The sequence below is a fragment of the Anopheles marshallii genome, chromosome 3, assembly GCF_943734725.1.
Source record: "Anopheles marshallii chromosome 3, idAnoMarsDA_429_01, whole genome shotgun sequence".
Taxonomy (NCBI): Eukaryota; Metazoa; Arthropoda; class Insecta; order Diptera; family Culicidae; genus Anopheles; species Anopheles marshallii.
Genome location: NC_071327.1, coordinates 7282264 through 7295129, shown reverse-complemented (window position 1 = coordinate 7295129; position 12866 = coordinate 7282264). Strand labels below are relative to the sequence as shown.

Sequence of the window (12866 nt, the reverse complement as noted above, 5' to 3'; positions counted from 1 at the left end):
TGACAATAACAATGTTTTTAAATTTTAAATATATGTCCAATTGAGAATAAATAAATTGAAATTCAAAATCCCATAGTGCTTCCCAACAGTCCACTATGTGATTAGCAGTTAGCACGATAAAGGCGCCTCATAGCAATGTTTCCACAGATTCTCTTGCCCAAATAAAAAGCACAGCGAGGTACGAAAATCGATACACCTTCCAACATAAAAAAAGAACGAGCCAAAACCACATAATCTTAACCATAGTTCATTCATCCACCAGCGCGGTGCCCGATGCTACTTGCCTTGAGATTAAAATGTTCCTTTTTCGCTTCGCCGTGCGGTGGATTGGGTGAGCCGAGGGCAGGTTTTACGAGCAGATGGTCTGAGGGAGTCCACGCGAGAACGAAGCTTGCACAAGCGCGCTTAGAAGCACGCGCACGAATCGAATAAAGGATACCTGAGTGTGATTAGCTTGATGGGCAACCGAAAGCCTATCAAGCCTGTGTCAGGAATTAGTTAAAAGCTTGGCACGGTTGAAGGATAACACAAGCGCGCCGAACCGGACGATTGATACGAGCTGCTTGATAATGATGAAGCCATGTTTTGGTCGAAGATTAGCAATTTCTTGTCGCTTTTTATTTGTGTACAACAACGTTTTATGAGAGGATACATCGTGCAGCGAATAAAACTAAACGATTATTGGATATAAATAAAAAAAATACGTTATGATTTATTTACATACCTCGGTGTATGTGAATGTACAATCGTATTGGGTGGGCATTACATTTCTCAATCCTTATCTCCACTGTGCCTGCTGCTAACACTCTGTACGCGATTGATGAGTCTGTTTTACGTGCTAGTTGTAGTTTGGAACGCCCCTCCCCGATCAGTACCTCCGCGAAGCATCATCACTCGGGGGCAGACTGGCAAGGTACTCGAGCGCACGCTGGATGGCCGGTGGGATTGGTGGGGGCGTAGGCAGATGGTCACCGAGCGGCTGGAACCCATTCTCGTCCGCAATGTACTGCACCCGTATGAGCTGCCCGTCCGGTGCCGTGTAAGAATACTCGCCTTGAGCGACCTGTAAACACGAAGAAGTTGGTTAGTGGGCAAGCGACGAACCCTGGCCACCATTTAACCTTCCCGAACCAGGACTAGGCGTGCTCACGTACGAAGGACGAGCCGCCGGTTCGGATTGCGCGCCGACACCGTTGGATATCGGCAAAAGGCCCGACGACAAAGTATCAATTAATTACTCATCCTCACTCGTGGTGCACGCATCGTACCGGTTCAAGAGGGTTGTTCTTGTCTTCGCGATATGCCACGCAATTGCAATCGATCTTTGACGGAGGTTTTGCGTTGTTCGTACCATTGAAGCGCGTGTGTGTACGAGCGATTCAATAGCTGGTAAATAAATGTGACGACGGAACGAAAGAGGCTTTCGCAATTCATCGACAGCGATAAATGCCGACCATCTTAACCCGGGTAACTGTTTCAGTTGCACCGGCAAGATTGTGCAATTAAATATCAGATTTACGCTTTCGGCTATCGACTTGGCTGCTGGAGTGTGAGATTTTGTCCAACCGATGGTTTCATCATCTAGCATGAGAATCGAGTTGATAGAAATTAGCAAATGGGAAACAAAACATAAACCAGCTGTCGATGAGAAAAAAAAATTGTCACAAGCCGTCGCGAGCTTGTTGCACTAAATTTGCAACATCGCTTTTATTGGCCGGTGCCCAAATATCATAACCCGATTGAACCATATCGTTCGCTTCGGGCGTTGCAGATCATTGCCCTCCCGGCTCAGGGTGGCAATTTGGATCATCAAAATACTGTTTGGCCAATATTTGACACTAAAACGACAGCAACTGTTACACAAAACCTAAATAAAAAACCCACCCGCACCCACCATCTTGCGGTCCCACCACGCAGCCCCTAGCAACACTTTACAGAAGGAAGCCAATTAACCTTTTCCGAAGTGCTGCTGTCGTTTATTTCGTTTATTTTTGCACCGACCCACCTTCCCAGCGCCTTCATCCACGCTGACGGGTCAATAACGAGCTCAGGAAAGAAAACGGCTGGTGATCGTTGCGCAACCAGAAGCAACCCCTAATCCGTGCGACCATACGGATCTGGATCCTGTTTCGATTGGGTCTGGGTTGTGTGTTGCACGATCGAAAAGGGAATCCGTCCAGCCAAAGGCATTGCATTTGGTTAGCTCGTCAAAAGCATGTCAGCTGATGGGGTGTCGTGTCACCCGTGAAAGCGTCACCATACATTTCGCCCCCGGGGCTGGCAGTGACATCCGTGACCTAGGAACGCGCCTCAAACAAGCGAGAAATTCCAGCGCACACGGCCAAGAGGAGAGCGGCAGCAGGGAGTTAGGGGGAGTTAGAAAGAAAAGTTCACCTCCACTGATGAGCTTGCACTCTTCGGGGTTCGGGTCACAGGGCAACTATGGGAGACTATAAATATTTGCTTCGTAAAGCGGATTTGATTAATGGACGGCGAGCAATTGAGGGTGGATTGCGCTTTGGTGAGCGCTTTTGAGGGCGCGGGTTTCGGGTTTGCTTTAATCGATGCAATCAGTGGTGCGTTTCAAATTTCCGATAAGTCTTACATAAAGGCGCCGGTTTCGTTACCAGCAAAAACAGGGAAACTAGGTCGTGCAAAAGTTAGTTTTCTCTCCTTTTTTGATGTTTGCTTTGAGAATGCAATCAAAGGTGACTATTAAGTGTAAAATGTTTGAACAGGGAGAACAGGGAGTGTTGGTCAATCGAAACTATCGAGGAGAATTATTTTTTGTCCAATCTCTTTGCCATTTCGCTACACAGCTTCTTGTTTAGAGATTGATCAAACAAACCGACAAAGTTCTTTTTCAAAGAATTTTTTTTTTCTCTAAAAAGAAGTGTAAATAAATTTTAAATATGTAGAAAAACTTCCAAATTTGCTATATTACTTAACGAGCATTATTTTATAATTAATCCAATAGATAGATATCCTTTTTGGAGCATTGGAACTTTGAGCTTTGATTAGAGCTCAAGAATATTAAATGGAAAAATGCCTATAGTTTTTAAATTAAGCTCGTTAAGTTCTTCATCATCTGTATCTGTTAGCACCACAAAAACCTCAAGAATTCCGGGACCGGCTACTGAGGCCCGAAATATGTCCCATTTTCATCTTACCTGAGCTTCTTGTTCGGTTCCGGCATTTTTCAGAAAGCCTTGCTCCTCCGCCACAATACCATTGCCCGTCTCGTAACTCCAGCTGTAGCTACCATCCGGATTCACCTCCTGCTCCTGCCGAATGATGGGGATTGGCTCGGTAGCCGATCCTTGTGGTGCACAGTCCACATCACTACCACCGAACGCCAACAGCACCGCACAGACGATAATCTAACCATGGAGGGGGAAAAATATGCAAAATCCAATCATAAACACTGCGATGCACTTGATCTTGATCTGGTCGATTGTTTTCCTTTGCTGCACAAAACTTACAATCACTTTCATGCTACTATTTTCTCGGGTTTTCGGGGTAGGTTTTCCAATGGTTTAATCCTGTTTTATTTTTCGCTCACACACTCACTGTCTATTCGGTACTGTAATATCACACTCCGTTTGACGAGCCACGCTTAAGGCACACGCTGAAGGCGTCGAAGGCTGCGATCCTGCTCGGACGTGGTGACGTTTCGTTCTGTCGATGGGAGGCTTCTTCGTGGGAGATATTTATATCCGCACGCTGTCTGGCACGAGGATCGCCGCCGAATATCGACGCTGTTCGTGCAGTGATATACCTCCACTACCCGGTGCTGGTGATGTCTGCGATGTGCAAGGGCAGGGATGCTGTGGAGTTGCCCGAACGGAGTCCCTTTAGCAGTGTGATCTTCGCAGTGACTGTGGGTACACACTCTCGTACAGTGACCGGTCCCCCACAACCCCGACTGACCACGAATTCTTCCACAACTCCATGCCAAATTCACGCATACACCGTACCACTTCCACTTGCTGTCCTCCTGTACTGTGCTTCCCCCCAACCCCAACTTCTGCCGTAGTCGCACGCGAACTGGGAGGTACTTGATTATTGTTATTATTACCATAGTCGCACCGCTCATGAAGCAGCCGGCCAAAGCAACAGCAAACTGCAGCTGGACGGAGCTGGTGAAGATGATCTTTCCCACCTCGTGTTTTCGGGGTTTCTCTTCAGCTTTAAAATGCTCACCGGGGCTGGTCGTGGCATTTCGGCGTCATCGCTTAGGTCGTTTGGAGTACGTAGCTCGTGAAAAGAGGGCGCTACCCGATGCCATCACGGTACCGTATCCCACCATACCGACCGACATGGCGCTTCGCTGTGATGTCAAGGGGGTTGCACCTAGGGGACAGATTGAACGATACAAACGGGTGCCACTCAACGCAGTGAAACGGTGAGTAGGTAGTAAAGGGAGCAGGGCACTGGTAAGTTAAGCCACTTTTATTTTCATTTTGGATGATCTCGGCTGCTTGTGCCATGATAACGGGTTCATAGTGGGGTAAGTTGTAACCGGTCCAGTAGTAGGGATGGTGTAAAAATATTACCATTATCGGTTTTTGTTTTATTATTTTGAGGGCATTATTACAATAACCTTTAAACTATCATGCATAAAAATTAGGTTATGAGGAGATTAATGATAATAATTAAAAATTACGTGCCGCATTTCATTTTGTTGGTCAATTTTAATATTTAAATATTGACTTACCGATTTCTTTGTATGCATTGTAAACTGAATTTTTTAATAAATTTTATTTAATTATAAAATTGTCTTATCTTTCTAGATTTTCAGATAGTTTACTTCAAGGCAATACAATTCAGCAAAAATCAAGTATTGATTAGCCATCAGGAAACCATTAGTTTGTTGAAATGAAGTCACAAAAGATTATCGCACTGCTCTCGCACAATCCTGTGTTCCATCCCATATAAAACATTCATATCTAAATTAATGATGAATTCTAATGGACGTTTTCCAAGATGAGGCCTTATTTGTCCTTCCTTGTTGCGAATACAATTCGGTCCATTCATGGGGAAATACCATCGGTTAGACATCACCATCATCATCAGCGTACGACAAATTATTGCCTTCCGTTCGTTCGGTCGGGGAATTCTAATGCCAAATAGGTGTTTCCATCCGACTACTAGACTCACCTTCGGTATGCTCAAAAAACCAATGCTCCTAACGGTAGCACTCCATGGAGCGAGTCAAACGGTGTGCGAATGCGAGAATCTTCCAACCGAAAACGGATGCCTGCCTGTAGCCGGGGCCGGGCCGGGCCAGAAATCAAGTTATCAATTACGACCGTTCCGTTCCCAAAACGTTATGAGCGAAACAGCACGACGCCCGCTTCGAACGATCGAGGCTGGAGATGTCAAGGAAGATGCGCGCACTGGGCCGATTGGACGAAACCAGTTTCACCTTTGCCAGTCTGCCAAGTAAAGCGTTTGTCTGCGCGATCGCTTTGCAAAGAACAAGCGGTGTAAACATGCGTTTTGCTCCGGTGCGGTTTGTGAAGATGCTCCGGACATCTGCGAACTTCGAACTCGTTCCGATCCGGCCGGTACCAGAATGACCTTATGAAGTTGTGACTCAATGCAGGGGTATAAAAATCCCACATGACTCCATCGTCGCACACACGCGGTTGCTTTAAAAAAAAACAACAACGAACTAAAGGATGTCATCTTGTCGGTGGCAAGCGGAGGCCGTACAGTTCTGGAAGGCGTGTATTTTGCCGACTCCATGTACTCCATGGTCAACAGAAAATGATCATCATTGTTGCTTGAACCATCGACTACCGATCGGCGGAATGCTCTGCTGCGGCATTGCAGGGATGTCCGTGTCTACGCTCCACACAGATACGACAGCTTAACACTGCTACAATCAAGAATTGATTTATTATCTTCAACATAATTGACACCTTCAAAGGCATTTGGCTGATAAAGAAACGCCTCGTTTCCTCCACTGTAATATGCAACAGGCGGCACAAAAACGCATGTGTGACGCGATGTATTTGGAAAGAAACGAAACGTACGTGGTATGAATGAAATTGTTCACAGTGCTTGCACTGGCAAACGGTATGCGGCTAAGCTGCTCGACGTGTAAAAGGTCCGACAATGCGAACGGCATAGGGCAGACGAGTCATAAAACGGATTAAGGCTGTGAAGAGAGAAGCAATACAAAAATGTCCAAAGTTTCAGCAACTGGATTAACGGTTCGCACAGGGATGACCTATGTTGGGTAGTGCACGGGGAGAGGGTTTTGTGAGGATGTGCTGTTATTACAGACGATAAGGTAGAGTAATTATGCGAAATGGGGTGAATGTTACACCCGTGAACTTTGCATATTTTAAGCCCACTGGTGTCAGGGTGGTTGTAAATGGAGACGCCTTACCAATGTGTGTTGTAGTGGAAACAATGATGCGTGAGGTATCTCATCAAAGTAGCCGTTTACATTATGAGCGGACTTGACCATTATGGCGAGTGTAACTATGGCTTTTTCGATTTACGCCTGAATGCATACAATTTTTGGTTTTATGAAGTTTGTAGCGAGTGTTTATCAAATAGACAACCATGTTACGGTTATATTAATGATGCGTCCAACGAAAAGTCAACAACGACAAGTATTTAAGTTCTGGCCGCATTATAAATTATCAATTCATTCGGGAGAGATCAAATTCTAATCGGAATAATGACAAAATGTAAAATGTATTGCATACCTTTAGGCGTTCATTTTTCAATGTTTATTCTAGCAGCAAGTGCTTAACTTGAGCAATATTCATTTCATTGCTTACTTAATATACTGTGACTTAATGTTATCTGGAAAAGATTTTAATCTCACTATTTTGTTTGTAACAATTTGTTTACAGTAAAATGATGACGTAGATGAAAGAGTTTGAATTTCTTAGAAAATATCTCACATGGAATTAGGTCGGTGGAAATATCCAATTTAAAGTAATTGAAAAAAGTGAATTTAAATAAATCAAACCGGTAGCCCTACGCTTAATGGATGAGACAAAATCAACGTTCCGTTTGGTAAGAGAAATGTATTTGTTTACAGCAAACAACCGACATAAGTATCAGAATTGTCAGTTATACTGAACTACTACTTACATAAATCACGTAATCACTCACTCAAGGTTAATCAGGTTTGTGCTAAAAAAATATGATTCGATGTTTGCTGGCAACTGTATAGTAAGTCATATTTACAGCGATAAACAAAGTGTTCAAACTCCTTATCGGGTGCTACATGTACCAGAATAAGGCTCCTAAAATAAATCTACACTGCTTCATAAGGATTCCCAACAATGCGACGGTGCTACACTCGAATGCAAGCACAGTGAGCAAGCGATAATGAATGCCTAATAAATATCGCTCAACGTAAAGTTTTACGCTGTTAGTTTCCGCCACCGATCGATCGGGTGCTTTAAGAGTTTCCTTTTGCAGAGACCTACCCTAGATTTTCATGGCACGGTACACCGTGTCACGACTCTGTGTCGGGGCGGGCGGTAATCTCTACAGGCAATAAGTTCCGATCAACAAAAGCATACACAATCCACATGCGGATGACATTTCAAAGCCACGGTGATCGAAAGCGCTTGGGTCCTGAAGAACGTCGGTGGAGTTGCAAGATGTCATGGGATTCCGAGGGTCAACAGAGCGTCTTCCTTTTTCAGTACCACGTGGTTCATGCGCAAAGTGTATTGATGTGTGGCTTGCAGGCGATCTGTCACGACTTTTCGACTGATCCGTCGGATTAGATCCAATATGCGATGATCCGACGGATGGTACTTCAGAATTGACTTGTACAAATTATGCTCATGCCGTCACATAATGTGTGTGTGTGTCTGCAAGCCGCAAGTGAAGTGAGCTTCTATTCAGACACTTTATCATCACGCCTCTGTTGATGGGAGGGATTTTTTTTTGCCGATCGGTGCTGGTAGCACTGAACATAAATCAATCGGCGTGGTTGGTACGAAACGTGGCACGGCAATTAGGAGCGTTGTGATGACATTAAATAGACGCGGTCATAATTTATGTTTGAGTTTGATCAACTTAAGAGGAACGGTTTCATGTAATATATTACCGCTAAAGAAGGTTGAAGAAGATGGGTAAAATTGAGGTTAACAAGTCGACCACAATTTAATTTTCATAACATAATTAACTTTATTCCAATAAAGTGTTATTCAACCGAATTTGTTTGTCGCTTAACCACAAAGCAAATCACCCAGGCGTAACCCTTGATGAGCTTTTTTCCAGCCGATTGGTCAAGCTTTTAAGTCGACTCTAGAAAGTCGACATCGATCGACACCGATCGAGCTTTTGGTGTTCATTCATCTCCGCGAGAAAGATCGCACTGCACTTTTCACTCCGACGACCTTCATCATTCGCGCTCGCTCAGTTCAAGATCAAGTACAAACCAGTTCTCCTCCCGCAACGGTATCCATTCATACTATTTGCAAGCATACATCAGTACCGTACTCGTGGTGGTTTTTGTTTTCACTTTTCCTTTTTATTACAACCGTTCACCATTTCACCTTATTTACAGCGAGTGAACCTCTTTCCGTTTGCTTCCTGCCTCTTATTTTTGTATCTTTTCTGCTTAAATGCATGTGACGTTTGCGGCCTTAATGTGGTAATGGTGGCATTTTAATACTGATAACCGGACTGTGGGTTAAATGACCCATTGCCCGATGGTCTTCCGGGAGCGCTGGGACGTGGGGCAGCGGGTACTCCTGGACCACCGGAAGGATAGCCAGCGGGACCACCGGGAGCGGCCGGACCTCCAGCCGCCGGATAGCCAGCAGATCCACCAGCAGGCCCACTCGGATAGCCTCCCTGGCCTGGACGAGCGCCCGGACCAGTAGCGCCTGGTGCACCAGCCCCAGAAGGATATCCACCCGATCCGGTTACCGAACCCGGATAGCCTTGGGATGGTTTGCCACCAGCTCCAGGATATCCTGCTCCACTGCTAGGACCTCCAGGGCCGCCAACTGCAGTGCCGGCAGCCTGAGCAGCAGCGATCGCGTCAAGTCCCTTCTGGATCTCCTCCGGAATTGGGGGTGGCGTTGGAAGGTGATCACCCTGCGGCTGGAATCCGTTCTCGTCCGCGATGTACGTCACGGTGATGACCTGTCCGTCAGGGGCGGTGTACGAATAGGAACCCTGCACGCTTGGGATCTCGTTTTCGGAACCCTTGTTCTTGATCTCACCCTGCTCCTGTACCTTAATACCGTTGGCCGTTTCGTAACTGAAAGTTACGTAAGGACCTGCATTAATTGGGTGACCAGAATTTGTTGCTGTTCAGGAAATACTCACCTGTATTTGTAAGTTCCATCGCCATTGTTCATGTTTTCGTAAGAGATAATCTCGATCGGTGGTTGACTTGGTCCGGCTGGTGCAGCACCCGGAGATCCTCCGCCGAATCCGCTTCCACCAGATGAGAAACCACCCGAGGGAGCTCCAGCTCCGCTGCCAAAGGACGACGGAGCACCGCCACCGAACCCACTGGAGGGAGGTCCGTAGGCCGGGGCAGGCGTTCCTGGACGACCACCTGCTGGGCCACCTCCTGGTATTGGACGCAATGAATCAGACTCGTTCCATTATGGCTTCCACTCGTGTGCAGAGGAACTTACCAACTCCACCGGGACGGGGTGCCTGACCACCGAAACCACCAGCACTGGGACCAGCTCCACCGAAACCACCCGCACTGGGACCAGCTCCACCGAATCCAGCACCGGATGGTGCACCACCTCCAAAGCCTCCACCACCCGGTGCCGTACCGGGACCACCGAAGCCACCCGCTCCACCCGGCCCTCCAGCCGACGGACCACCCGGACGGGGACCTCCACCCGGTGAGGGAGCCGTCAGACCTGGGCCACCCCCAGCCGCAGCCGCACCCGGCGGTGGCAGATAGTTGTTGTCCAGACGGGCGCACGAGCACGCCGCCACCAGCGTCGCCAGCAGTATCTACAATGAGGGTGCAGAAATGAAGATACAATCGGCCATAACCTTAGCCCGGGCACGCTCTCGCAATGATACACCAGTGCTGGTGCCGCAACCGAGTGACCCATTAAAACTGGAGCATCTATGCTGCGAACCCACGGTATAGTGGTCACGAAATTATCATAAAAGCATCTCGACCAGCCGAGGCCTTTGAGTGGATTTCAATGCAAACATTGTTGTGCCTCCAATGGGGCTTCTCCGCGTTAGAGCTTTCTTATCGGACCGCAAGAATGGTCTCGACCGGGATGGTATTGCAGCGTCAATCGCGAGTTGCACAAGTAGTAAAGTGTACCATCTTTACGGGGGAAAACGCTTTGTGGTGCTTCGAGTGCAGTAAGTCATGCACCACAACATTGTGCTCGTCTATGGGCCGTTGAGGTTGCGGATGCAAAACTCGAACACACATAGCCCGGATCGAGGACAGCAAACGAAACCGAGCAATGGCACAAAATGGCAAACAGAGTACCGCCACCACCATTCGGAATGTTTCGATTGAATTGAGAAATGAAGACGCTCGAAATCACGCCACGAGGACGCAGGATTTTGTTGTTGTTTTGCTTGTTGTTTCGTTGCTGTTTGTTTCTCCTCCAGCACACTGATGCTGGAAGTCACGCTTGGTGACGAAATTGTGGTGCGCTGCGAACAGCACAACATAATTATCGGCGACCTTACCCTTAGGACCGGGACGGCAGGAGTGTTGTAGTGCAGGTCGCTTAACTGATAAACCTTTCATGTTTTACCTCGGTTTCCACGTTCTGTGACACCTCGTTGCTCGCGAGCTGAGCATGGGAAAAGAACATCCCAAAACAAATAAAAACCATCTATTTCGTGTATGTGTGTGTTAGTTGATTCCTCAATCAAATCTTTCGAGCAATAGAGGTAATTGCAAAAGTGCCTCACTTTCGTTACAGTTGGGCGCAATACTATTGTAAGTGGGAACTTCCGATAAGCGCCCCAAGATTGTTGCCAAGAAACCAGATACTACGAGAGCTCTGTTTCGAATTGGATCATTTACACAGCGATCGTCCGAAGTGATGCAAATAAGTCATAAAAATGGTATTATGTTCACATGATCAGAACGATTGTTGCCTTTCCGAACGATGAAGCATACCATTTTATGTTACAGATATGTTTGTCTTTTGTGGTGTGCGATTGTTTTACAGCAAGAAACACTGAAACTGTTAGTGTTTTGCTTGAGGATCTGAAGTTGTTTTTTATAAGGCTTTCAGCGAAATCAAACTGGTTAGGGTTTTTAGCTTGTATGGGACATGTACGGCCATCTTGAAGGTAAATATGCTAAACAATATTTCCAAATATGGCTACTTTTTTATAATTATACAGAGGTAAACTGAATATGAATAGCAAAGAACTTTCTTATCACGAAATTATCTTGTAACCTTAACCTTGATTTTTTGTATCAAAATTATCCAATTTATTATTAATAGTTTTATAAAATATAATGATCGAATTATTAGATATTGAACAATGGCACAACATTAAAGCAAAAAATTTATGGAAAATTTAGAATAAACGCAGCGCAAAAATAGATGATATAAATACAAACAATTGTTTCAAACTCTTAGTAATGTTTTATATAAAATTCAGTGGACAGCTTAGTTGATTTTGTGTACTATCAACAGCTAGTAGTCATGCTTATAAGTGTTAATAAATATAACTTAATGCATGAAACAGTACAACAGAGCCATAGATCATCGTAAAGAGTACATATCTACTAGACACACCTTAGTGCATACAGCAACAATAGCTACAGTAGCTTACATTAGACATAATGTTGACCTCTTGTTAAAGAACCTCCCTTCTGCGAAACATGTACGGAGGACTACAGTTGAAGATTCTCCCATAGTCGAAACCATCAACTCTAGGGAAACCATGCACGGATCGTGCAGAGAAGCAACCAACACACATCGAATAATGTGACCTTTCTGCGGAGCTGGCAGTGCATCTGTGTTTCTATAATTGACAAAAACAAAACAGGACACATTTGCCCAGAAGGGACGATCACACTGTAAACCTGCATCTGAGAGAAGAAAATCGGTTTAATCAGAAAATTTTACAGCTTAATATCGCAGTTACTCAACAAAACGATCGGAGAGCATATCGCCCGAAGAAGAAAAAATCGAAAAGAGATACAAATTTAATAACATTACCGTTTCGGTCGACCGTCAGTTGCACACTACGAGCCGCAAGACAATCGGATTATGTGTGCCTTTCACCACCCGCTGGTTTATCTGCGGTGCCAAAACCGACCGGCAACCGATCGTCGTCGGTGGTGGGTTATGCTTTAACGTTGCTTCCCTCCCCCATCAACATAACTGCACAACTGCAACCCCGGGGATGGATTTGACCCCGAGGATGGGCATTCGTGGCGATCCCGGTCCAAACCTAATCAGTGTGTTTAATCGCAAAAACAAACGCCTAACCGGGTTGGATATCTTCATAAAACCGTGCTTGACAGACTTATACAATCGTTTCATCACAACACAATTTAGTTCGCAAAAACTTATTCTAGCAAAATATTTAAACATTCGATACGATGAGATGACCTTTAACAGTCAAGGATGATTATTTGCTATCATTACAATCAATTAAATATAAACATCCCCCAAACGAATGGAACCAATCGGTGTATGTGTGTGTGTATGTGTGGAGGGCTCTTTTTCGGCTCCACTCCAGTGTGTAAACGTGATTCGATGGGCTTGCGTGAAGATAATGAAGAAGTACTTCGCGTGGAAGGACGCGCAGGCTTGCCGTTGCGCGAATCTTCGACACCCTTTTTGGGGAACGAGCATAACACCACACGAACAGTTTCCCAATCAAGCCACAATCATAATTGG

At 45.6% G+C, this 12866-nt stretch overlaps 2 protein-coding genes across 2 annotated transcripts; both read right to left on the bottom strand.

The window, feature by feature from the left end:
- Positions 1-868: 868 nt before the first annotated feature.
- LOC128715679 (endocuticle structural glycoprotein SgAbd-8-like) lies at positions 869-3494 on the bottom strand. The gene is made up of 3 exons (XM_053810590.1): positions 3483-3494; positions 3171-3380; positions 869-1063 (listed from the first exon to the last, which is right to left on the bottom strand). Exons 1-3 carry the CDS (start codon positions 3492-3494, stop codon positions 869-871), a joined length of 417 nt encoding a protein of 138 aa, XP_053666565.1.
- A 5161-nt stretch (positions 3495-8655) lies between these two features.
- On the bottom strand, positions 8656-11799 carry LOC128716349 (pupal cuticle protein 36-like). Its single transcript, XM_053811269.1, has 4 exons — positions 11791-11799; positions 9642-9975; positions 9325-9574; positions 8656-9256 (listed from the first exon to the last, which is right to left on the bottom strand). The coding sequence occupies exons 1-4, from the start codon at positions 11797-11799 to the stop codon at positions 8656-8658; spliced, it is 1194 nt and encodes a 397-aa protein (XP_053667244.1).
- Between the last annotated feature and the right edge of the window lie 1067 nt (positions 11800-12866).

Coding starts and splice junctions, on each gene's coding strand:
- LOC128715679 (XM_053810590.1), bottom strand. Junction 1,064..3,170: donor GAACCGAACAAGAAGCTCAG/GTAAGATGAAAA, acceptor TCGTGTTTACAG/GTCGCTCAAGGCGAGTATTC.
- LOC128716349 (XM_053811269.1), bottom strand. Junction 9,575..9,641: donor ACCCCGTCCCGGTGGAGTTG/GTAAGTTCCTCT, acceptor GTCCAATACCAG/GAGGTGGCCCAGCAGGTGGT. Junction 9,257..9,324: donor GATGGAACTTACAAATACAG/GTGAGTATTTCC, acceptor CGTAACTTTCAG/TTACGAAACGGCCAACGGTA.